The following is a 25,934-nucleotide window of genomic DNA, read 5'->3' as shown; positions in this document are numbered from 1 at the left end:
TTTGTTTACTACGTGATCTTTTGGTATTGACCTTGGAACATAGTAACATAGTTAGCAAGGCCGAAAAAAGACATTTGTCCATCCAGTTCAGCCAATATTCCAGCAGACTAAATCCCCAGATCTACGTCCTTCTGAAGAACTTAATAACTGTAAGATACAATATTGTTACGCTCCAGGAAGACATCCAGGCCTCTCTTGAACCCCTCGACTGAGTTCGCCATCACCACTTCCTCAGGCAGGGAATTCCAGATTCTCACTGCCCTAACAGTAAAGAATCCTCTTCTATGTTGGTGGAGAAACCTCTCCCCCAGACGCAGAGAATGCCGCCTTGTGACCGGCACCTTCCTTGGTATAAACAGATCCTCGGAGAGATAATTGTATTGTCCCCTTATATACTTATACATGGTTATTAGATCGCCCCTCAGTCGTCTTTTTTCTAGACTAAATAATCCTAATTTTGATAATCTCTCTGGGTATTGTAGTTCCTCCCATCCCCTTTATTAATTTTGTTGCCCTCCTTTGTACTCGCTCTAGTTCTATAATATCCTTCCTGAGCACCGGTGCCCAAAACTGTACACAGCACTCCATGTGCGGTCTAACCAGGGATTTGTACAGAGGCAGTATAATGCTCTCATCATGTGTATCCAGACCTCTTTTAATGCACCCCATGATCCTGTTTGCCTTGGCAGCCGCTGCCTGGCAATGGTTGCTCAAGGTAAGTTTATCATCAACTTGTGTAAAAATGTAAAATCTTCGGCTAAAACAACATTTTGGGGGTAAAAATGTAGTTATTTTGTCTTCACTGCTCAATGGTATAAAATTCTGTGACCCACCCATGGTATCAATATATCAATATGATCACTGCATCCCTAGATGAATTCATTGAGAGGAGTAGTTTGTAAAATGGGGTCACATATGGGAGGTTCTGCGGTTCTGGCACCTCATGGGCTCATCCAGTGGGTCATGGCACCTGTAAACCATACCAGTAAAATCTGGCGCTCCTTGCCTTCTGAGATTTGCACTGTGCCTGAAAAATATTTACCGATTAAATGTAGGGTATTGGCGCACAGTTTGTTGTAAAAAATTTTCCTATTAACCCTTAGAAAAATTAAAAACTTGGGGCTAAAACAACATTTTAGTGGTAAACATGTAATTTATTCTTTCTTCACCGCTCAGTGGTATAAAATTCTGAGGCACATGTGGTGTCAATATGATCACTGCACCCCTCGATGAATTCATTAGGGAGTTTAGTTTGTAAAATGAGTTCACATATAGGGGCTTCTGTTGTTCTGGCACCTCAGGAGCTCTGCCAATGTGACATGGCATCCTCAAACCATTTTAGCAAAATCTGAACTCCAATGTGGCACCTCTTCCCTTCTGAGCTTTACACTGTGCCTCAAAGTAGTATTCCCCCACATATGGGGTATCGGCGTACTCAAGAGAAATTGCACAACAACTTTTGGGGTCCAATTTCTCTTGTTACCCTTGGTAAAATAAAAAAATACGGCTGTACGTTATAAACTTCTGTGAAGCATTTGGGGGATCAAAGTGCTCACCACACATCTAAATAAGTTCCTTGGGGGGGGGTCTAGTTTCCAAAATGGGTCACTTGTGGGGGGTTTCCACTATTTAGGCACATCAGGGGCTCTCCAAATGCAACATGGTGTTCAATCTCAATTCCAGCCAAACGGTGCTCCTTCCCTTCTGAGCTCTGCCATGTGCCTAAACAGTGGTTTCCCCCCACATATGGGGTATCAACATACTCAGAACAAATTGGACAACAACTTTTGGGGTTCAATTTCCCCTGTTACCCTTGGTAAAATAAAATAAATTTGAATCTGAAGTAATTTTTTTTGTGGAAAAAAGTTAAATGTTAATTTTTTTAAACATTCCAAAAATTCTTGTCAAGCACCTGAAGGGTTAATAAACTTCTTGAATGTAGTTTTGAGCACCTTGAGGGGTGCAGTTTTTAGAATGGCGTCACTTTTGGGTATTTTCTATCATATAGACCCCTCAAAGTTACTTCAAGTGTGATGTGGTCCCAAAAAAAAAATGGTGCTGTAAAAATGAAAAATCGCTGTTTAACTTTTAACCCTTTTAACTTCCTAACAAAATAAAAATTTGGTTACAAAATTGTACTGATGTAAAGTAAGTATATGGGAAATGTTACTTATTAAGTTTTTTGTGTGCCGTATCTCTGTGATTTAAGGGCATGAAAATTCAAAGTTGGAAAATTGCAAAATTTTCACCAAATTTCCGTTTTTTTCATAAATAAATGCAAGTCATATCAAAGAAATTTTACCACTAACATGAAGTAAAATATGTCACGAGAAAACAGTCTCAGGATTACCGGGATACTTTGAAGCATTTTAGAGTTATTAGCTCATAAAGGGACAGTGGTCAGAATTGTAAAAATTGGCCTCCATGATGAAGCAGTGCGAAACGCGCGTCAGGGCATAAGGGACGCATAGGAAGCACCATCAGCTTGCGGTATGTAGTATTGGCAACAAATGACACATCTGGTTTGTTCATTAATCATGTTATACCGATAGGGAGGACACATAGGGGCTAGACACGATTGTCCTACTAACTTCAGTAATATGCCTGGTGGTAGTTGAAAGTTGTTATAGGGGACTACATCACTCTGCATTGTTTATGTCTCTCTTTGTGCCTCTCCTTTTCTGGAAATGTTATGAAGTAATATCCAATGTTATGCCATACATTCATGCCTTCAATCCACTGATTGGGTGGATCAAGGAAATGCTGTAGATATAGTATATCTTGACTTCAGCAAAGCATTTGACAAAGTCTCTCATACAATCCTTATTGAAAAAATGACTAAGTATGGAATGGACAAGGCAACTGTTAGGTGGATTCATAGCTGGCTTAGTGATCGGACCCAAAGAGTGGTCGTAAATGGCTGCACATCCAGTTGGAAGAATGTCTCAAGTGGGGTACCACAGGGCTCTGTCCTGGGCCCTGTATTGTTCAACATCTTTATCAACGATTTAGATGAAGGAATTGAGGGTAAACTGATTAAATTTGCTGATGACACAAAGCTAGGAGGGATAGCTAATACTAGAGAAGAGAGAGAGAGGATTCAAAAAGATTTAAATAAACTGGAGAAGTGGGCAGCAACTAACAGAATGGTTTTTAACAGGGAGAAATGCAAAGTACTACATCTGGGCAATAAAAATGAAAAAAGCATATATAGAATGGGAGGAATAGGGCTAAGTGACAGCACATGTGAAAAAGACTTGGGTATACTAATAGATCACAGACTGAATATGAGTCAACAGTGTGATGCAGCAGCAAAAAAGGCAAATGCAATTCTAGGATGTATTAACAGAAGCATACAGTCTAGATCACGTGAAGTCATTATTTCCCTCTACTCCTCTTTGGTCAGACCTCATCTGGAATATTGTGTCCAGTTTTGGGCACCACATTTTAAAAAAGACATCAACAAACTGGAGCAAGTTCAGAAAAGAGCGACCAGAATGGTGACCGGTCTGCAAACCCTGTCTTATGAGGAAAGGTTGCAGGATTTGGGAATGTTTAGTTTGCAAAAGAGAAGACTGAGAGGAGACTTAATAGCTGTCTACAAATATCTAAAGGGCTGTCACATTGTAGAAGGATCAACTTTATTCTCATTTGCACAAGGAAAGACTAGAAGCAATGGGATGAAACTGAATGGGAAGAGACACAGATTAGATATTAGAAAAAACTTTTTGACAGTTAGAGTGATCAATGAGTGGAACAGGCTGCCACGAGAAGTGGTGAGTTCTCCTTCAATGGAAGTCTTCAAATAGAGGCTGGACAGACATCTGACTGGGATGATTTAGCGAATCCTGCTTTGAGCAGGGGGTTGGACCAGATGGCCCAGGAGGTCCCTTCCAACTCTACGATTCTATGATTCTATAGTGTTGTGCTCCCATAATTAATGGGTCTCTTTCATTTCGGTCTGGCACCTTCTTTTTAATTGGTTTCAATTGTGTATTTTTGCATAATAAAAATTGGTTTTTAAGATGTACCATTGTGTGGCACCTATTCTTAATTAGAAATCAAGGTTGTCACAAGGTGATAATAGCACTGGTAATTAACGTGCAAACCACCCACGGGGGTAAAGGGGTTAATCTATAAAATGAGGGTAAATGACACCCCAATATGATTTCTTAGAATCATAGAATCGTAGAGTTGGAAGGGACCTCCTGGGCCATCTGGTCCAACCCCCTGCTCAAAGCAGGATTCGCTAAATCATCCCAGTCAGATGCCTGTCCAGCCTCTGTTTGAAGATTTCCATTGAAGGAGAACTCACCACTTCTCGTGGCAGCCTGTTCCACTCATTGATCACTCTGTCAAAAAGTTTTTTCTAATATCTAATCTGTGCCTCCTCCCATTCAGTTTCATCCCATTGCTTCTAGTCTTTCCTTGTGCAAATGAGAATAAAGTTGATCCTTCTACAATGTGACAGCCCTTTAGATATTTGTATACAGCTATTAAGTCTCCTCTCAGTCTTCTCTTTTGCAAACTAAACATTCCCAAATCCTGCAACCTTTCCTCATAAGACAGGGTTTGCAGACCGGTCACCATTCTGGTCGCTCTTTTCTGAACTTGCTCCAGTTTGTTGATGTCTTTTTTAAAATGTGGTGCCCAAAACTGGACACAATATTCCAGATGAGGTCTGACCAAAGAGGAGTAGAGGGAAATAATGACTTCACGTGATCTAGACTGTATGCTTCTGTTAATACATCCTAGAATTGCATTTGCCTTTTTTGCTGCTGCATCACACTGTTGACTCATATTCAGTCTGTGATCTATTAGTATACCCAAGTCTTTTTCACATGTGCTGTCACTTAGCCCTATTCCTCCCATTCTATATATGTTTTTTTCATTTTTATTGCCCAGATGTAGTACTTTGCATTTCTCCCTGTTAAAAACCATTCTGTTAGTTGCTGCCCACTTCTCCAGTTTATTTAAATCTTTTTGAATCCTCTCTCTCTCTTCTCTAGTATTAGCTATCCCTCCTAGCTTTGTGTCATCAGCAAATTTAATCAGTTTACCCTCAATTCCTTCATCTAAATCGTTGATAAAGATGTTGAACAATACAGGGCCCAGGACAGAGCCCTGTGGTACCCCACTTGAGACATTCTTCCAACTGGATGTGCAGCCATTTACGACCACTCTTTGGGTCCGATCACTAAGCCAGTTATGAATCCACCTAACAGTTGCCTTGTCCATTCCATACTTAGTCATTTTTTCAATAAGGATTGTATGAGACTTTGTCAAATGCTTTGCTGAAGTCAAGATATACTATATCTACAGCATTTCCTTGATCCACCCAATCAGTGATACCGTCATAGAAGGAAATTAAGTTAGTCTGACATGACTTATTAGTTACAAACCCATGCTGACTCTGTTTAATCACTTCATTCTTATCCAGGTACTGACATACATGTTGTTTAATAATTTGTTCAAAGATCTTTCCTGGTATAGAAGTCAGACTCACCGGCCTATAGTTGCCTGGGTCCACCTTCTTCCCCTTTTTGAAGATAGGAACAACATTTGCTCTTCTCCAGTCTTCTGGCACTTCTCCTGTTCTCCAAGAATTTTCAAAGATTATGGAGAGGGGTTCAAAAATTTCTTCTGCTATCTCCTTCAGTACTCTGGGGTGTAATTCATCTGGACCTGGAGACTTGAATTCATTTAGGTTAGCTAAGTGTTTCCTCACTATCTTTCTGTTTATAGATATCCTGGATTCTTCTATTCCCTTAATAGGACAGTGAAGAACAGTTGATGTTACATTTCCTTTCTGAGAGAAAACAGATGCAAAATAGGAATTTAAAAGTTCAGCCTTCTCAACATCCTGTCTTACCATTTCATCATTTTCATCCTGTAAAAATCCTATAGCATCTTTGACTTTTCTTTTACTTTTGACATATCCCCAAAATCCTTTATTATTGCTTTTGACATCTCTTCCAAGCCTCAATTCATTTTCAGCTTTAGCTAATCTGATTTGTGCCCTGCAGGTTCTGCAGACAGCATTATATTCTTCTTTAGATATGCCTCCCTCTTTCCATTTTATAAACATTTTTTTCTTCCTTTTTAGCATGTGCTTAAGTTCTGTGTTCATCCATCCTGGTTTCCTTAAATGCTTCCTATTCTTCCCTCTTTTCGGAATTGTTAACAACTGTGCTTTGAGAATTTCATTTTTCAAGATTTCCCATCCTTCCTGGACATTTTTGTCTTTAAGGATATCCAGCCATTGGATCCCTCCAATTCTCTTTCTGAATCCCTTAAAATCTGCCTTTCTGAAATCTAACCTTGACGTCTGAGTCTTCACAGGTCTTCCTCCTCTAGTTATCCAAAATTCTAAAATAGCATGGTCGCTACCTCCTAGGGTCCCAGCCACTTTTACCTCCTCAACCATTTCCTCCCTGTTTATAAGGATTAGATCCAAGGTAGCAGTTCCCCTTGTTTTCTCCCTTACCTTTTGGAAGATAAAGTTGTCAGCAAGAGAGGATAAGAATTTCCTTGACCTGTTAGTTTTGCCTGAGAGAGATTCCCAACAAATGTCTGGATAGTTGAAATCTCCCATGACAACTATGTCATATTTTTTGGAGAACTTGGCCATTTGATGCATAAAGAGTTCATCCATATCTTCAGCTTGCACAGGCGGCCTGTAGTAAATGCCTACAATGGTGTCCTTTCCATTGTTCTGTCCTTGTATTCTTACCCAAACAGTTTCCACAGAACTCCCAGTCTCTGAAGCTTCAATCTCTGTGCAGATATACGCGTTTCTAACATACAATGCGACACCCCCTCCTCGTTTATCAAGTCTGTTTCTTGCAAATAAGTTGTATCCTTCTAGTCTTGTATTCCAATCATGTGTATTGTCCCACCAAGTTTCAGTGATTCCAATGACATCATATTTCTTTTCCTGTGTTAGTAGTTCCAATTCTCCTTGTTTGTTGCCCATGCTTTGTGCATTAGTATAGAAACATTTTAGTTTGTGATTGGTTTCTCTTTCTCCAATATTTTTATTAATTAGATTCTTTCGTCTTTGTTCTTCCTTTCCACTTCTAATAGCAGAGTTCTCAATAGCATTTGTCAGGTGTAAGGCTTTTTCTGGTCTTTTGCTTCCCTTCTTAAACGGCTGCCACCACTCATCAAACACACGATGAGTCCCCAAGATATGTTGCTTCCGAACAATCAAAAGGTCACACACTCTCTGATGGGCTATGGTACTTTTAGGGTGAACAAGGCTCAAACTTAAAGATTTTAAGCGTTAATATAAATTATATAGTGCTTCAGATAAATATATAAAAACGTTAAAAAGAAAATGACACACAAATATGCAAAATAGTTATAACATAAAAAAGGGAGAAATAACAGAAATCTCTAAGCGTTTCAGCCTCCAGCTATCTTCTGTTTTCCTTGAGGGAAGGAGAAGGGAATTCTGGAGCCCATCAGCCCTTTCATGTGAAAACCTTCTCTTTGTGTCACCCAGCTTTTTATAGTCCTGACCATAGGCTCATATTTCCAGGATGACCTAAGATGCTGTTTGTAAATGGATGAGGGGTTAAGTTGCGGCATTTCAAATATTATGGGTCCCCTCACACTCCTCTATACAGTGAATAGGAAAGATTCTGCCTCGTCCAGAACATTTGCTAACCCCTTTGAAGCTCGTGGTGTAGGAGATAATGTGCCAGGTTTCACAGCTCCAGGAAAAGCCCATTTGTGCTTTCAGTACCGGCATATTCAATTTCACCCTTTTGTCAACTATATTAATTATATATTTCCTTCACAATCATGAATTCAGATACAATGCTCTCTGAAAAGATGATGCGATCACTCCGTGCTCTGGTTAGACCAGCCCTTTCCAATATGACAATGATACAAAACACACACCTAAGGCCACTGTTGCATTTCTGACGAAAGGGGTCAAAGTGATTCAGTGGCCAAGTGTCTTCTGATCTGAATCCAACCAAACACCTATGGGGAATCCTGAAGAGACAGTTGTCATCACTCTCCATCCAGCACCAGGCTCCAAAAGACCTTGTTCTTGAAAAAAGATAGATGTTGCTTTATGTCACCAACTTGTTCATTATGTTCCTAGCACACTTGGTGCTGTCCTTAAAATCATGGAGGCCACAGAAAATACTAAACGTAATTTTTGATTTTGGGTGAACTCATTTTTACAACTAATTTGGGTAAAACCGAAGATTTTTCTTACTTTTATACTGTTACTAGCTGAAGAGCCCGGTGCTGCCCGGGCATAGTAACTAACTGTGGTTAGTTTTAGCAAATTATAATTATCCCCCATCCCATAGTCCAGTGCCCATATACCCATCACACATCCTCCATCCCATAGTCCCATGCCCATATACCCATCATACATATCCTCCATCCCATAGTCCCGTGCCCATATACCCATCACACATCCTCCATCCCATAGTCCCGTGCCCATATACCCATCATACATATCCTCCATCCCATAGTCGAGTGTCCATATACCCATCTCACATCCTTCATCTCATAGTCCCATGCCCATATACCCATCACACATCCTCCATCCCATAGTCCCGTGCCCATATACCCATCATACATATCCTCCATCCCATAGTCCCGTGCCCATATACCCATCACACATCCTCCATCCCATAGTCCCGTGCCCATATACCCATCATACATATTCACCATCCCATAGTCGAGTGTCCATATACCCATCTCACATCCTTCATCTCATAGTCCCATGCCCATATACCCATCATACATATCCTCCATCCCATAGTCCCGTGCCCATATACCCATCATACATCCTCCATCCCATAGGCCCGTGCCCATATACCCATCATACATATCCTCCATCCCATAGTCCTGTGCCCATATACCCATCACACATTCTCCATCCCATGCCTATATACCCATCATACATATTCGCCATTCCATAGTCGAGTGCCCATATACCCATCACACATCCTACATCCCATAGTCAACCATTATGACATCATAATGAGCGGCGGGGCTTGCAACCTATGATGACATCAGCGTCGCCATGGCAACCATTATGACATCATAATGAGGGGCGGGGCTTGATACACACACTTTTTCCCCATTGTGTAGATAGGGGCAAAATTGTTTGAATTGGAACGCGCGGGGTTAAAATTTCACCTCACAACATATCCTAGGACGCTCTCGGGGTCCAGACGTGTGACTGTGCCAAATTTTGTGGCTGTAGCTGCGAGGGTGAGGATGCCAATCCCGGACATACACACACACATACATACACACATACACACATTGAGCTTTATATATTAGATTGGATAAAAAAATGTTCTATGAAATTGCGTTAGCAAAATTTTGGAAATTGTTCTTGTTCAGTGAGATATTAATTCAGATTTTACTTATCAAAGTACACCACGCATTTATGCTAAGCACTGTTTATTAAAATTTATAAAACACGGTGAACATAATCACAGTTTCTTTCGTGAATTCTCTCATGTATAACTAGATTTGATTTATTTACAAAATATTTCCCACATAGTGAACATGAATAACGCGTCGCTCCAGTGTGAATTCTCTCATGTGCAGCAAGACTTGATTTATATATAAAAGATTTCCCACATTCTGGACATGAATACGGCTTCTCTCCTGTGTGAATTCTCTCGTGTCTCACAAGACCTGATTTATCTGTAAAACATTTCTCACAGTTTGAACATGGATACGGCTTCTCTCCTGTGTGAATTCTTTGATGTTTACAAAGTTGTGATTTATCCGTAAAGCATTTTCCACATTGTAAACATGAAAATGGTTTCTCCCCGGTGTGAATTCTTTGATGCCTAATAAGATGTGATTTATTTCTAAAACATATCCCACATTCTGAACATGAATATGGAGTCTCTCCTGTGTGAATTCTTTGATGTCTAATAAGATTCCCTTTCACTGTAAAGAACTTCCCACATTGTGAACATGAGTACGGCTTCTCTCCTGTGTGAATTCTCTCATGTTTACAAAGTTGTGATTTATTAGAAAAGCACCTTCCACATTGGAAACATGAAAATGGTTTCTGCCCTGTATGAATTCTTTGATGTATATCAAGATCAGATTTATTTTCAAAACATTTCTCACATTCTGAACATGAATACGGCTTCTCTCCTGTGTGAATTTTCTGATGTTTAACATGACTCCCTTTATCTGTGAAGGACTTTCCACATTCTAGACATGAATACGGCCTGTCTCCTGTGTGACTTCTCTGATGTAAAACAAAATTAGCTTTTTGTATAAAACATTTCCCACACAGTGAACATGAATAAGGCTTCTCTCCAGTGTGAAGTTTATCATGTGTAGCAAGACTAGATTTATTTCTAAAACATTTCCCACATTCTGAACATGAATATGGAGTCTCTCCTGTGTGAATTCTCTGATGTCTAATAAGACTCCCTTTATCTTTGAAGGATTTCCCACATTCCGAACAAGAAAATGGCTTCTCTCCTGTGTGAATTCTCTGATGTATAACAAATTTTGATATAATTGCAAAACATTTCCCACATTCTGAACAGGAGTATGGCTTCTCTCCTTTGTGTTTTCCATGTGCTAAATAATCTGAGCTTGTAGTAAGTTGCTTGTCACACTGAAATCTTGTATCCACTTTGTCACCTGGAATTGTGGTAACAATGTGAGATTGCTCAGGAGAGGGTTCCTCATGATTAGGAGGAGTATAAGAAAGTGAAGTGCTGTGAAGTCCAGGAGGTCCATGAAGGGTAATGAGGGTTTCTCCATTAGACTGCTTCCTGATATCTTCTTTCTTACAATTTAGTGACAAACCGTTATTCTCACAGGGATTTCCTATAAGGAAGAAAGAGAGATCGGATGTGATTTTTTTTCTACAACACAAAAGGGATTTCTAAATTTATTTTATGGAGCTCACAATGAAGACCCTCGTCAGTGAAGGTACCGGTAATAAGGAAGATAACCAGATGCCGTAGCAATAACACAATGACGGGTAAAGTGAATAACACTTATAAACTGGTGACATTGGCACAAGTCAGGGGTGGCAGAGATTAGACAGCAAATAGACAGTTCTTAAGGAACCAGCCATCAGGATTTACCCACCAGTGCCATTTCCCTGTCTTAAGCTTCCTATCATGTCCTTAGTGTAGAAAACTGTCCACACAATTAGAAATAGCATTGTAATATTTCAGTACCATATGCAAATGAGATGGACTAATCACAAAGGTGACCTTACATCCTGGAGCAGTCGAGCTCCAGCCACTGTGTCATGTCCATAGTATGCCTAAGGGCATCATAGGAAACCTTAGAAGACTGAAATACCACTCAAGGCACAATGAGAGAGTACAATGGCTGGCAAAAGTATTCACCTCCCTTGGTATTTTTCATGTTTTGCTATTTCACTGTTTTTACTTCGGGCTTGCATTAGTTAATGTACAGGACATGCCTACAACTGTGCACATTTGGCTTTCTTTTTATTATGATGCAAACAACAAATAGGACAAAACAACTAAAAACTTCAGTGTGCATTTCTATTTGCCCCCCTAAAGTCAGTACTCTGTAGAGCCTCATTTTGCAGCAATTACAGCTGCAAGTCGCTTTGGATAAGTCTCTATTGTTAAGGATATGATATATGAAGATATACAAATCCTGGATGCTTATATTCAAAATGGACACTTTGCTGAATATGTATTAAATCATGTGTTTTTATATGCTTTGTGATTCATTCCTGTCACTACGTTACATAAAAACCTACAAATAGACTCTGAGATGATTGTATAAGCTACTGCACTTATCAAGAGTAAATGCTAAAGGTGCTTTTAGTAGGAAAAATCACTTTTAGTATCCCATATATAAACCAAAAGGTCAATATACTGCCTGCAAGACAGATGTCAGCTCGAGCTAATCGATTAACCATTAGAGTAATGATCCTTACATTGATAATGACATGTGGATGACAGTAACAGCAATGACTAGCAATAATTATTAGATAAGTATGGGTATGGGAAAACACTTCATTTCCCTCTAGAAATACTGTGCATCTCAACCAATAAAATCAGAAATCATTTGAGACACGACTCATTGTCTTTGTCCAGCTATTTCTCTGGCCATAACCCTCCAAGATACAATTTGGCAGCAGACCATTAAGATGACAACACACGCATCTTGTGTGCCCTAACATTTTGGCGCCCAATATGGGGCTAAGATGCAACATTCGGAGATGACCAGAAACAAGATAGCATTTGGGTTTGAATCATTATCCCCATGATTGGGATAGGCAAGAATGCAAAATGGATATACTACCTATATTATAATCAACAACGGTTTACAGAACACACTGGGGATGCCATGAAGGCACTTATTTAAGTTAATAGGTATCTGGTCAATGAGAGTTGTAAAACAATTTACTTTATCACTTTATATATGGCAGCTCGTGTGCAGCACTGGTGTGGACGCATAGATATGAGTCGTCCATCCAGACGTCAGGGTGTGTGTGCGCATGGCTTGCAGTGACACGGTATCCACCGCTCAACAGAATATAACTCCAAGTAAATCAAACTTCTGTGAAATCAAACTGTCCACTTAGGAAGCAACACTGATTAACAATCAATGTCACATGCTGTTGTGCAAATGGAATAGACAACAGATGGAAATTATTGGCAATTATCAAGACACCCTCAATAAAGGAGTGGTTCTGCAGGTGGGGACCACAGACCACATCTCAATACCAATGCTTTTTGGCTGATGTTTTGGTCACTTTTGAATGTTGGTTGTGCTTTCACACTCGTGGTAGCATGAGACGGACTCTACAATCCACACAAGTGGCTCAGGTAGTGCAGCTCATTCAGGATGGCACATCAATGCGAGCTGTGGCAAGAAGGTTTGCTGTGTCTCCCAGCGTAGTGTCCTGAGGCTGGAGGCGCTACCAGGAGACAGGCCAGTACACCAGGATACGTGGAGGAGGCCGTAGGAGGGCAACAACCCAGCGGCAGGACCGTTACCTCAGCCTTTGTGCAAGGAGGAACAGGAGGAGCACTGCCAGAGCCCTGCAAAATTACCTCCAGCAGGCCACAAATGTGCATGTGTCTGCACAAATGGTTAGAAACTGACTCCATGAGAATGGTCTGAGGGCCCGACGTCCACATCTGGGGGTTGTGCTCACAGCCCAACACCGTGCGGTCCTCCAAAGAAATGCCACCCCACACCATTACTGACCTACTGCCAAACCGATCATGCTGAAGGATGTTGCAGGCAGCAGATCGCTCTCCACGGCATCTCCTAACTCTGTCACGTCTGTCACATGTGCTCAGTGTGAACCTGCTCTCATCTGTGAAGAGCACAGGGTGCCAGTGGCGAATTTGCCTATCCTGGTGTTCTGTGGCAAATGCCAAGCATCCTGTACGGTGTTGGGCTGTGAACATGTCGTTTGACAGTGGCATTTAACTAGTTAATAGGCGTGGGAGGATTGTGATTCCACCTGCACCTATTGCGGGCACATGTCAGCTGTTCAAAACAGCTGACATGTCCCGGCTTTGATGCGGGCTCACCAAAGCGGGGGTACTCCCATTGGACGTACTATTGCGTCCAATGGCAGTAAGGGGTTAAGGATACAGATCATGGATGCTTATATTCAAAATGGATGCTTTGCTGAATATGTATTGAATCGTGTTATTATGTGCTCTGAATCATTCCTGTCACTAGGTTACATAAAAACCTTCAAATCGACTCTAAGATGATTGTATAAGCTACTGCACTTATCAAGAGTAAATGCTAAAGGTGCTTTTAGTAGGAAAAATCACTTTTAGTATCCCATATATAAACCAAAAGCTCAATATGCTGCCTGCAAGACAGATGTCAGCTCGAGCTAATCGATTAACCAGTAATGATCCTTATAGTAATAAAGATAATGACATGTGTAATCAGCAATGACTTGCAATAATTATTAGATAAGGCAATGAGTAATGTGTGAAAAAAACCTTATAATACTGTGCATCTCGACCAATAAAATCAGAACTCATTTGAGACACGACTCATTGTCTTTGTCCAGCGATTTCTACTACAGTCATGGCCAAAAGTTTTGAGAATGACACAAATATTATATTTTCACATGATCTGCTGCCCTCTGGTTTTTATGTGTGTTTGTCAGATGTTTTTATCACATACAGAAATATAATTGCAATCATATTATGAGTAACAAAAGGTTATATTGACAGTTAGAATGAGTTAATGCAGCAAGTCAATATTTGCAGTGTTGACCCTTCTTCTTCAGGACCTCAGCAATTCTCCCTGGCACGCTCTCAACCAACTTCTGGATCAAATCCTGACTGATAGCAGTCCATTCTTGCAAAATCAATGCTTTTATTTTGTCTGAATTTGAAGGTTTTTGTTTGTCCACCCGTCTCTTGATGATTGACCACAAGTTCTCAATGGGATTAAGATCTGGGGAGTTTCCAGGCCATGGTCCCAAAATCTCTATGTTTTGTTCCCTGAGCCATTTAGTTATCACCTTTGCTTTATGGCAAGGTTCTCCATCATGTTGAAAAAGGCATTGTTGATCGCCAAACTGCTCTTGGACGGTTGGGAGAAGTTGCTCTCGGAGGACATTCTGGTACCATTCTTTATTCATGGCTGTGTTTTTAGGCAAGACTGAGAGAGAGCCCATTCCCTTGGCTGAGAAGCAACCCCACACATGAATGGTTTCAGGATGCTTGACAGTTGGCATGAGACAAGACTGGTGGTAGCGCTCACCTGGTCTCCGAATAAGCCGTTTTCCAGATGTCCCAAACAATCGAAAAGGGGATTCATCAGAGAAAATTACTTTACCCCAGTCCTCAGCAGTCCACTCCCTGTACCTCTTGCAGAATATCAGTCTGTCCATGATGTTTTTTCTGGAGAGAAGTGGCTTCTTTGCTGCCCTCCTTGAGACCAGGCCTTGCTCCAAGAGTCTCCGCCTCACAGTGCGTGCAGATGCACTCACACCTGCCTGCTGCAATTCCTGAGCAAGCTCTGCACTGCTGGTAGCCCGATCCCGCAGCTGAAACACTTTTAAGAGACGGTCCGGGAGCTTGCTGGTCTTTCTTGGGCGCCCTGGAGCCTTTTTGGCAACAAGGGAACCTCTCTCCTTGAAGTTCTTGATGATGCGATAGATTGTTGACTGAGGTGCAATCTTTCTAGCTGCGATACTCTTCCCTGTTAGGCCATTTTTGTGCAGTGCAATGATGACTGCACGTGTTTCTTTAGAGATAACCATGGTTAACAGAAGAGAAACAATGATGCCAAGCACCAGCCTCCTTTTAAAGTGTCCAGTGGTGTCATTCTTACTTAATCATGACAGATTGATCTCCATCCCTGTCCTCATCAACACCCACACCTGTGTTAATGGAGCAATCACTGAAACGATGTTAGCTGGTCCTTTTAAGGCAGGGCTGCAATGATGTTGAAATGTGTTTTGGGGCATAAAGTTCATTTTCTAGGCAAATATTGACTTTGCAAGTAATTGCTGTTAAGCTGATCACTCTTTATAACATTCTGGAGTATATGCAAATTGCCATTAGAAAAAATGAAGCAGTAGACTTTGTAAAAATTAATATTTGTGTCATTCTCAAAACTTTTGGCCATGACTGTAGATACAATTTGGCAACAGACCATTAAAATGACAACACACGCATCTTGTGTACCCTAACACTATGAGCTTTCCATATCTTCCCACTGGGACTTTTGCAGATTCCTCAAGGCAAAATTGCTCTAGCAAGTTAGATGATTTCCATTGGTGAACAGGGATCTTCAAGTCTGACCACAGATTCTCAATTGTATTAAGGTCTGGGCTTTGACTAGGCCACTCGAAAACATTTACACATTTCCCCTTACAGCACTCATGTTGCTTTAGCAGTATGCGTTGGGTAATTGTCTTGTTGGAAGGTGAACCTCCATCCCAGTCTCAAATCACTGACAAATAGGTTTTGCTCAAGAACATCCCTGTACTTTGCACCATTCATTTTCCCTTTGACTCGGACCATATTCTCTGTCCCTGCTACCAAAAATCATCAATATAGCATGGTGCTGCCACCATGTTTCACTGTGGGATGGTGTTCTAGGGGTGATGAGATATGTTGGTTTGGCGCCAGACACAGCGTTTACCTAGGTGGCCAAAAAGTTCAATTTTTGTCTCATCTGACCACAGCATCTTCCTACATTTGAGGAGTCTTACACGTCATGGTAAACTCAAAACGATTCTTACAAATTTTGTGTGCAAGGCTTTTTTCTGCCCATACTTCCAAAAAAGCCACCTCTATGGAGTGTACGGCTTATTGTGGTCACATGGACAGATACTCCAGTCTCTGCTTGGGAACTCGGCAGCTCCTTCAGGGCTACCTTTGGTCTGTGTGTTGCCTCTCTGAATAATGCCCTCTTGCCCAAGATGAGAGTTTTAGTAGCGGCCCTCTCTTGGCAGGTGGTGGTACCATGTTTTTTATATTTGATGATAATGGATCCGATGGTGCTCCGAGAGATCAAAAGAGATTGGGATTTTTTTTATAACCTCAGTCCCACAAGCTCGCTGCCTTGGGATAACCCTAGACTCTGATCTCTCATTCAAACCACATATCCAAGCCCTTTTGACTTCCTGCCGACTCCTACTCAAAAATATTTCCCAGATCCTTACATTACTTCATCAAGAATCTGCAAAAACCATAGTCCATGCCCTCATCATCTCCTTGACTACTACAACTTTCTGTTTTGTGGCCCCCCTTCTAACATTTTCGCACACCTCCAATCGATCCTAAACTCTGCTGTCCGACTAATCTGCCTGTCCCCTCGCTATTCCCCGGCCTCTCTTCTCTGTCAATCCCTTCACTGGCTCTCCATTACCCAGAGACTCCAGATCAAAACCCTAATCATGGCATACAAAGTTAGCCACAACCTGTCTCCTCCATACATTTGTAACCTCGTCTCCCGTTACTTACCGTACAGGCAACCTCCAATCCTCACAAGATCTCCTTGTCTATTCCCTGCTTATCTCCTCTTCCCACAATCGCATACAAGATTTCTCCCTCCTCCTTCTTTGGAACTCTCTACCACAACATATCAGACTCTCGCCTACCATGGAAACCTTCAAAAAGAACCTGAAGACCGACCTTTTCTGGCAAGTCAACAACCTGCAGTGACCACCGATCCACCAAACCGCTGCACGACCAGCTCTACCCTCACCTTCTGTATCCTCACCCGTCGCTTGTAGATTGTGTGTCCTCGGGGGAAGGGTCCTCTCTCCTCCTGGACCAGTCAGTGATTGTATTGTTTAAGAATACAGTACTCGTATTAATTATAAGAACCCCTATTCACATGTTAAGCACCATGGAATAAATGAGGATATAATAATAAATAATAACCCAAACCCGACTTGGACTTATCAACAATTTTGACCCTGAAAGTTTGGAGCTCTCCTTGCTCTTCATGGTGTTTGGTTAGTAGCCCCTCTTGTTAATGATGTTGCAGCCTCTGTGGCCTTTTAGAACGGTAAAGTGTATATACTGTGGTGTAATGACCACTGTGTCCACTAGGGGGCGTTGTGTGGATGTCCCAAGAGAGCGGATGAGTGGCAGAATCCTGAAGGATAGTTATGTATCTTAAAGTGGGTGGCTTTGAGATGGAGACTTCTGTATGTGTGATCAGCAATATCATTGCTGAGGTGTTGTTTCTAAGAGTAAGGGAGATGTCTTCAGCTAACTAGAGAGATGGGCGGGTTCTGGTTACCTACAAACCCACCCAGGGGAGGGTCTGAAAACGCCTATAGTAAAAGGATTTGTAAGTGTGTGAAGGACCTGTGATGAGGTCATAGCCATGTGACCCAGTGGGCGTGGCTACGTACCATATAAGGTGGCCAGGGTAGGTCACAAGGGGTGAATGCTGGGACCTGATTGGTCCAGTTTGGAAGGTCCTGTGAGGAGAAGGATCTCCTGGCTAACAGCCTGTGGAGCGGCTGTGTGAGCATTGGCGATGTGTGACTGAGAGCTCCCTGGAGGGAACTAACGTATGCGATGGTGAAGCCTCATAAGGAACCCTGACGGGTGAGATAATGATGAGGCTGAATAGCCTATATAATGGACGCTATGCTGATATGAACTTTGTGGTGCTTCCTTTGGTTTATGCTGAATAATAAACCTCACGGACTGATATGGTTTTATGGAAAACCCGTACCGGATATGATTTGCTGCCAAGCGAGTGTTCCCCAACCTTGAATGACAGCGCTACCTCACAATTGGTGGGGAAGCTATGGGCAGTGGGGTAGCCTTGTTGCTGGGAGCAACGGATAAGGACTGCAAAATTCGGTGGCAAAGAGCAACGCTGAGCCAGGAGGGCTGACGGTTGTGGAAGCCGTGTGATGTGCTGCTGACCGGCCACGTGTGAGCAGAGCCTGTGACGGCCTGCAAGTGGGGAATCCATTGTCCGGCAGTGGTTCTGGAAACCGTGGGGTGGCCTAGTGAGTAAGGCACTGTCCGGATCGGTGAGCCCAGTGCGGCCGCTTACCCAGGAGAAAGAGATTGGCGATTGCTAGGGTGCCTCTGCGGAGAAGAGGTACCTGAGGACCTGTGTGGGCAACACAGGAGAAACGGACTGGTGTTCGTGTGGTACTGACCTGGGTCAATGAGTAAAACGGTGGCCCGTGTGGCCGACACAGGTATCGGACAGGTGTTCGTGTGGTACTGACCTGGGTTAGTGAGGAAGACAGTGTACCTGGAGGGTTCAGTGAGGAAAGGTCCTGGAGGGTCAGCTCTGGGAGTAGAGTCGGATCCCAGGAGCACGTGGTGTGACCTTGGACCTGGTGAGGCACGAGTGTTGGGCAGTCTCAGGCGGAGACAGATGTCCTCAAGAGCACCCGCCGAGCCCCTGGACCTGGTGAGGCCGGTGTGTGGGGAGATCCTGGGAGGAGGGTCGCTCCCTGAATCGCACCCGGTGCGCCCTGTGTGTTGGACGGTCTCAGGTGGAGACAGGAGCGTCCTGAATAGCACACAGTCAGGACACGTGAGTTTTTGTGGTGTTTTTTCTTCTTTTTTCTCGACTCAGCCTGCGGTGGTGGCTCAGTGGGAGTCAAGAAGGTGACAAGCGGCTTGATGTGGCTCAGTGGGGTAACGAAGGTGACAAGCGGCTTCCGGTGGATCGGCGGGTCCACGAAGACGGCGCAGCAGGAGCTGCAGTGACTCCAGCCGGTGTGTGTGTGAACAGCAGCAGGTGATCGGTGACAGCAGGAGCTGTGGTGGTGCCAGCAAGGACTTGTGTGGTATCGTAAGAGACATAGGTGGTGCCAGCAAGGACTTGTCTGGTATCGTGAGAGACATAAACTGTGTGGTGTGAACTGTGGTCTGAGAAGACCGGTATAACGGACATGGGGAGATCCCGAAAAGGGGTGGAGTCCCAAAAGGGGGTGGTGACCCAAATCGGGGTGGAGTCCCAGAGGGGGGCGGTGACCCAGAAAGGGGCCGAGTGTGAAGAAATGGCAGCACTGGTTGGCTCAGTGGGTATGTAACCCACACTCTGCTCTCCCTTTTATCCATGTGCCTTATTCCTATCCTCCTATGCTCTCTTGCAATCCACTTTCACTGACCAATCCCCCCTCCATCACGACTCATATACATCAGCTCCTCTCTCTTTCCTTCTCCCATGTACAGCTCCCATGCACTTCTCACCTTCTTAAAAAACCTCAGCCCATCTTGCCCAAACATACTGCACAAAAAATCTTCATACAATTCCAAAAACTACTTGCTCTTTATCTTCCTGCTCCTACTAATTTCAGGGGACATCTCCCCCAACCCCGGTCCACCATCCCCCAACCTCAACCCCTACCCTACCTCACATCGAAACCTTAATAATCTTACTAATATTATTTGCACTCCTTCATCTCCTTCTTTCAATTGTGCCCTTTGGAATCCACGGTCTGTATGCAACAAGCTTCCTATCCTACACAATTACTTTCTGAAAAACTCTCTGAATCTGTTGGCCCTCACGGAAACCTGGATTCAGGATTCTGACACTGTCTCTCCTGCTGCCATTTCCCATGGTGGCTTACAATTCTCCCATTCCCCGAGACCGACAAACAGACCTGGTGGTGGAGTCGGCATACTCCTGTCCCCACAATGCACTTTCCAGGTCATCCCCCCAGTTCCATCACTCTCATTCCCTTCTTTTGAAGTCCACACCATCAGGCTCTTTCGTCCCCTCTCCCTCAGAGTAGCGGTCATATACCGGCCCCCAGGCTCACCCACCCACTTCCTGGACCATTTCTCTGCCTGGCTGCCACACTTCATATCCTCAGAACTACTAACCCTTATCCTGGGAGACTTCAACATCCCCATTAACAGCCCCACTTCCACACCTGCATCCCAGCTTCTATCACTAACCACTTCTCTAGGCCTCTCTCAGCTCTCAACCTCTGAAACACACAAAGACGGTAACACCCTGGACCTGGTTTTCGCCCGGCTCTGCTCAATCTCCCACCTAGATAACTCACCGCTTCCCCTCTCTGACCACAACATTCTCTCCTTTACACTCACAAATCCTCGCTCACCCCAGCACCCTCCTACCTACCATTCAGTCAGAAATCTACAAGCCATTAACCCTCATACACTTTCAGACTCCCTACACTCATCATTGTCCCCAATCTCTTCTTTGTCCTGTCCTGATCTGGCTGTACATCACTTCAATGACACTCTTAGAAGCACCCTTGACCAAGTAGCTCCCCTCACCCTCAGAACCTCCAAACACAGAGTGAAACAGCCCTGGCTCACATCACAAACCCGATTTCTCCAGCGATGCTCTAGGAGTGCTGAACGCTTATGGAGGAAAACCCGCACACCAGAAGACTTCATCCACTTCAAATTTATGTTAAGAACCTATAACTCTGCCCTTCACCTCGCCAAACAGACCTACTTCACCACCCTGATCTCCTCACTATCCAACAACCCCAAGAAACTTTTTGACACCTTTCACTCCCTCCTCAGGCCAAAAGCACAAGCCCCTATCACAGACATTTGCGCTGATGACCTTGCCTCCCACTTTATAGAGAAAATAGACAATATCAGTCAGGAAATCCGCTTCCAATCACCAAGTTCAGTGACTCCCATCCCTCCCTGCATTTCCCCTGGCTCACTCTCCACATTCGATCCCATCACAGAAGAAGAAGTCTCCAGGCTCCTCTCCTCTTCTTGTCCGACTACATGCACAACCGACCCCATTCCCTCACATCTCCTCCAGTCTCTCTCTCCAGTCGTCACAACTCACCTAACTACAATCTTTAATCTCTCCCTCTCCTCTGGCATTTTCCCCTCCTCCTTCAAACACTCCATCACTACTCCATTACTAAAGAAACCCACCCTCGACCCATCCTGCACAAACTACAGACCAGTCTCCAATCTCCCCTTCATCTCTAAACTCTTGGAGCGCCTGATATACTCCCGCCTTACCCGTTACCTCTCCACTCACTCCCTCCTAGACCTTTCACAGTCCGGTTTCCGCCCCCTACATTCGACAGAAACTGCACTCATCAAAGTGACCAATGACCTTCTGACAGCAAAACGTAATGGTGACCACTCTCTGCTCATTCTTCTCGACCTTTCTGCAGCTTTCGACACTGTTGACCACCATCTCCTACTCTCTAGGCTCCAGTCACTAGGCATTAAGGGCACTGCTCTCTTCTGGTTCTCCTCCTATCTTTCCGACCGCTCCTTCAGTGTTCTGTTTTCTGGCTCCACTTCATCTCCTCTTCCTCTCACTGTTGGGGTACCTCAGGGCTCAGTCCTTGGCCCCCTTCTCTTCTCTCTCTACACGGCCCCAATTGGACAGACCATCAGCAGATTTGGCTTTCAGTACCATCTTTATGCTGATGACAAACAACTATACACGTCTTCCCCCGACCTTACCCCCTCTGTACTACAGAACGCCAGTGACTGTCTGTCTGCAGTCTCCAACATCATGTCTGCTCTCTATCTGAAACTCAACCTCTCCAAAACTGAACTTCTTCTGCTCCCACCATCTACTAACCTCCCTAAATCTGACATTTCCCTCTCTGTGGGTGGCACCATAATAACACCCCGACAGCAGGCGCGCTGTCTGGGTGTTATGTTTGACTCCGATCTCTCCTTCACCTCCCATATACAATCTCTTGCCCGCTCGTGCCGCTTACACCTAAAGAACATCTCTAGAATCCGCCCTTTTCTCACCATGGAAACAACAAAAACTCTCACTGTCGCCCTGATCCACTCCCGCCTGGACTACTGTAATGCTCTATTAATTGGCCTTCCTCTCACTCGACTCTCCCCTCTCCAGTCTATCCTTAATGCAGCAGCCAGGGTTGTCCATCTGGCTAATCGTTACTCAGACGCGTCCGCTCTTCTCCAGTCGTTACACTGGCTGCCAATTCATTACATTGCGCTCTGCAAATGACTTTCGACTAACCTCTGCCCTAATCCGTACCTCCCACTCCTGACTCCAAGACTTCTCCCGCGCTGCGCCAATTCTCTGGAATGCTCTACCCCAAGATATTAGGACCAGCCACAATTTGCATAGTTTTAGGCGCTCGCTCAAAACACATTTGTTCAGAGCGGCCTATCACATTCAGTAATCAAAGTCATGTTATGTTTGTGTGTGTGTGAAGCCCATTCACTATCTCCATCTATCCCCCACCCCCTGAAGATGGCTGGACCATCATTGTAAATACATCATTGTAAATACAAACCTGTGCTTTGTATCTCCCCCACCTCATTGTAGATTGTAAGCTCCACGAGCAGGGTCGTCTTATTTCGCTTTAATTATTGTATTGTTAACGTTATTACTTATGACTGTTGTGTTTGAAACTGTTTAACTGTAAAGCGCTGCGGAATATGTTGGCGCTATATAAATAAAGATTATTATTATTATTATTATTATTATGTCTGGGAAACCGCAGTGTGCGTGTATGTCGTTTCCAGAATGTGGGTTATACTTTCCGGTGCATGACGGACCGCAAGTGTGTACTGTGATGCTGCACCGGGAAGGAATCTCGGGACGGTTGGACTCCAAGAGTCAGGTGACTCTGGTAGGAACTCCTCTCACTTTCTGTCTGACTGAGAAAATGGCCCAGGTTCGCTGTAAACATGGGGTCACGGTGAACTATGTGCTAGACAGAGTGGTGTTTGAGGGGCCCGGAGGCAGTGAGTGCCAAGGTGGCGGGATACCACCAGACTTAGTGTATACCTTGGAGTGGGGCCTGGATTTTGTCACGCTGGATGACCTATGGTACGAGGATGGAGACGTTCCTACTGTTGGACTAACCAATACGAAGACGCTGACGCCTCCTAACGTGGACAGGCCAGACGTAGGGGCGACCAGACAAAGAATTGCGTCAGATGAATTTACTGACCTGAGGTCACCTGAAGGGTACCACAGTGTGAATGAGAATGGTGGGGTAAACAAAAAGAGCGGGGCTGACACACGGATAGAGTGTGTCTTGGGGGTTCACCGTAAGATGTGGGGTGACTGTGACGTGTTGTTGCCAGTAGCCACCACTAGGACAGAATCTAGTGCTGTGCTGACTGAAACTCGTGACAAAACTGACGCTGACCTGGTGGGTAAGACGGCGGAAGTAGTCACACGGTTAGCGAGTAACTGGAGGGATGACTTAATCTCTGGGGGTGACTGTGGCTCTGAGAAAGAAAGGGAGCACAGAATAGAAGGGCTAGAGAAAGAAGTCTCTGAGCTCAAAGGCCACATGGTAACGTGGCAAGGACTGAATAAGGCCCTCAGAGAGGAGGTGGATGAATGTGTCAAACGAGAAAGAGTCCTGAGACAAACGGCCGAGCACAGGGTCGAGGAGCTCAAGAAAGAGCTCTTGGAGCTCAGAGGTCACCTGTCCACCTGGCAAAGTGTGAACAAGAACCTCAAGGAAGAGATGGAGGAACTCAGAGAAGTAGTTAACAGTCTTCTGTGGGAGAAATTGGACGAAGACTTACCGCGGGTGAGCGTGAGTGATAATAAGACAGAACTGCCAGTAGCCATAGTGGCAAAGGGTCATGAAGTGGTCCAACCGTGTGAAGTTGATGAGTTAAGAACTGAAGAAGACAGTCACCCGGTCGGGTCAACTGTAGTGAGAGAAGATACAGCAAACCGGGTAGCTGTCCTGAAAGAGATGCATTTGCAGTGTCTCCATGTCAAACAGTTGGTCAGGCAGAGTAATGTGAAAGCTGCTCGACACCTGGAGTTAGCCAGGGAGGCTATGGATCGGCTGGGTTTGCGGAAAGACGTGGTTCCGGTACCCAAAGCTCTGATTGGGAGAATCATTGGAAGATCCGGGAAGCTGATGCAAGACCTCGTGAATATCTCCAGTGTGGTGAGGATCCCTCCTGATGATGAAGACCAGGTATCCAGTGGAGTGGGTAGAATTCCCATCATCGTGGTTGGCTCCACGGAGAGCCTGAGAGACTTTCGGATGCTCGTAGAGTATCAAGTGGGGTACCTGCAAGAGATTGAGCAGTTGAGGCTGGACCGTCAGCGAATTAATAAAGAAGTACGGAATACCAGGTGGCGGCCGCCTCCAACCCAAGATGTAAGGACCCGAAGGGTTCCTCCAAGTAGTGACATGGCAGGTGGCCGAAGAATGTCAGCAAGTGGCAGTTCGACGGGCCGTGCGAGGCTGAGAGACCGCAGTTCCTGTGAGACGCTGAATGGGTCAGACTCAGGCCAGACAGTAGGACCGTTTAAGACTGATGACCGTACCAACCGGGAGAGCCGGTCAGTGGGAGAACGGTCAGGTGACGAAGCGCACTCTAGGAGGGTGGTGACTAAACAGTGTCTGATGACGCAGACAGACTGCAACTGGAGGGTCAAAGACAATGACCGATATTTTGACCGCTGGGGGCGGGGGAGGCCTAACGCAGAGATAAGGCCGTATGACAGATGGAGACGGTTCTCTCGACCTGGGGGACAAGGTGTAATGAGTGCCTGGTCTCGAGATCCTGCTGTAAGATTGTGTGTTCAACCCCACAAGTTTGAACAGAGGGGCGGGGTATGTGGTGTAATGACCACTGTGTCCACTAGGGGGCGCTGTGTGAATGTCCCAAGAGAACGGATGAGTGGCAGAATCCTGAAGGATAGTTATGTATCTCAAAGTGGGTGGCTTTGAGATGGAGATTTGTGTATGTGTGATCAGCAATATCATGGCTGAGGTGTTGTTTCTAAGTATAAGGGAGAAGTCTTCAGGTAACTAGAGAGGTGGGCGGGTTCTGGTTACCTACAAATCCACTCAGGGGTGTGTCTGATAACACCTATAGTAAAAGGCTTTGTAAGTGTGTGAAGGACCTGTGATGAGGTCATAGCCATGTGACCCAGTGGGCGTGGCTACGGACCAGGGGTGAATGCTGGGACCTGATTGGTCCAGTTTGGAAGGTCCTGTGAGGAGAAGGATCTCCTGGCTAACAGCCTGTGGAGCGGCTGTGTGAGCATTGGCGATGTGTGCCTGAGAGCTCCCTGGAGGGAACTAACGTATGCGATGGTGAAGCCGCATAAGGAACCCTGACGGGTGAGATAATGATGAGGCTGAATAGCCTATATAATGGACGCTATGCTGATATGAACTTTGTGGTGCTTCCTTTGGTTTATGCTGAATAATAAACCCCACGGACTGATATGGTTTTATGGAAAACCCGTACCGGATGTGATTTATTTGCTGCCAAGCGAGTGTCCCCCAACCTTGAATGACAGCGCTACCTCACAGTACTGACAGACATGTGACACTTAGATTGCACGCAGGTGGACGTCCTGTCACGAACCATGTTTCTTATGAAGGTAATTGCTTGCAACAGAAATTTTTAGGGACTTTGTGTCAAAATGGGGTGAATACATATGCACATGCCAATTTTTAGTTATTTAATCCAATACATTTAATATGTGCCGATAATTTTCTC

The 25,934-nt window shown here is 44.3% G+C and overlaps 1 protein-coding gene across 1 annotated transcript in view; it reads right to left on the bottom strand.

The window, feature by feature from the left end:
• LOC141073059 (uncharacterized) overlaps positions 1 to 25,934 on the bottom strand; it is a 123,467-nt gene that overhangs the window by 9,579 nt on the left and 87,954 nt on the right. Inside the window, 1 exon segment of the mRNA XM_073560376.1 lies at positions 9,454 to 10,845. Within this exon segment, the coding sequence (XP_073416477.1) occupies positions 9,454 to 10,845 (1,392 nt within the window).

Source organism: Dendrobates tinctorius, unplaced genomic scaffold (genome assembly GCF_039654945.1).
Source record: "Dendrobates tinctorius isolate UK_male_01 unplaced genomic scaffold, ASM3965494v1 ptg000296l, whole genome shotgun sequence".
NCBI lineage: Eukaryota > Metazoa > Chordata > Amphibia > Anura > Dendrobatidae > Dendrobates > Dendrobates tinctorius.
Note: the sequence above shows the minus strand (reverse complement) of the source record. Positions and strands in the feature narration are given on the sequence as shown.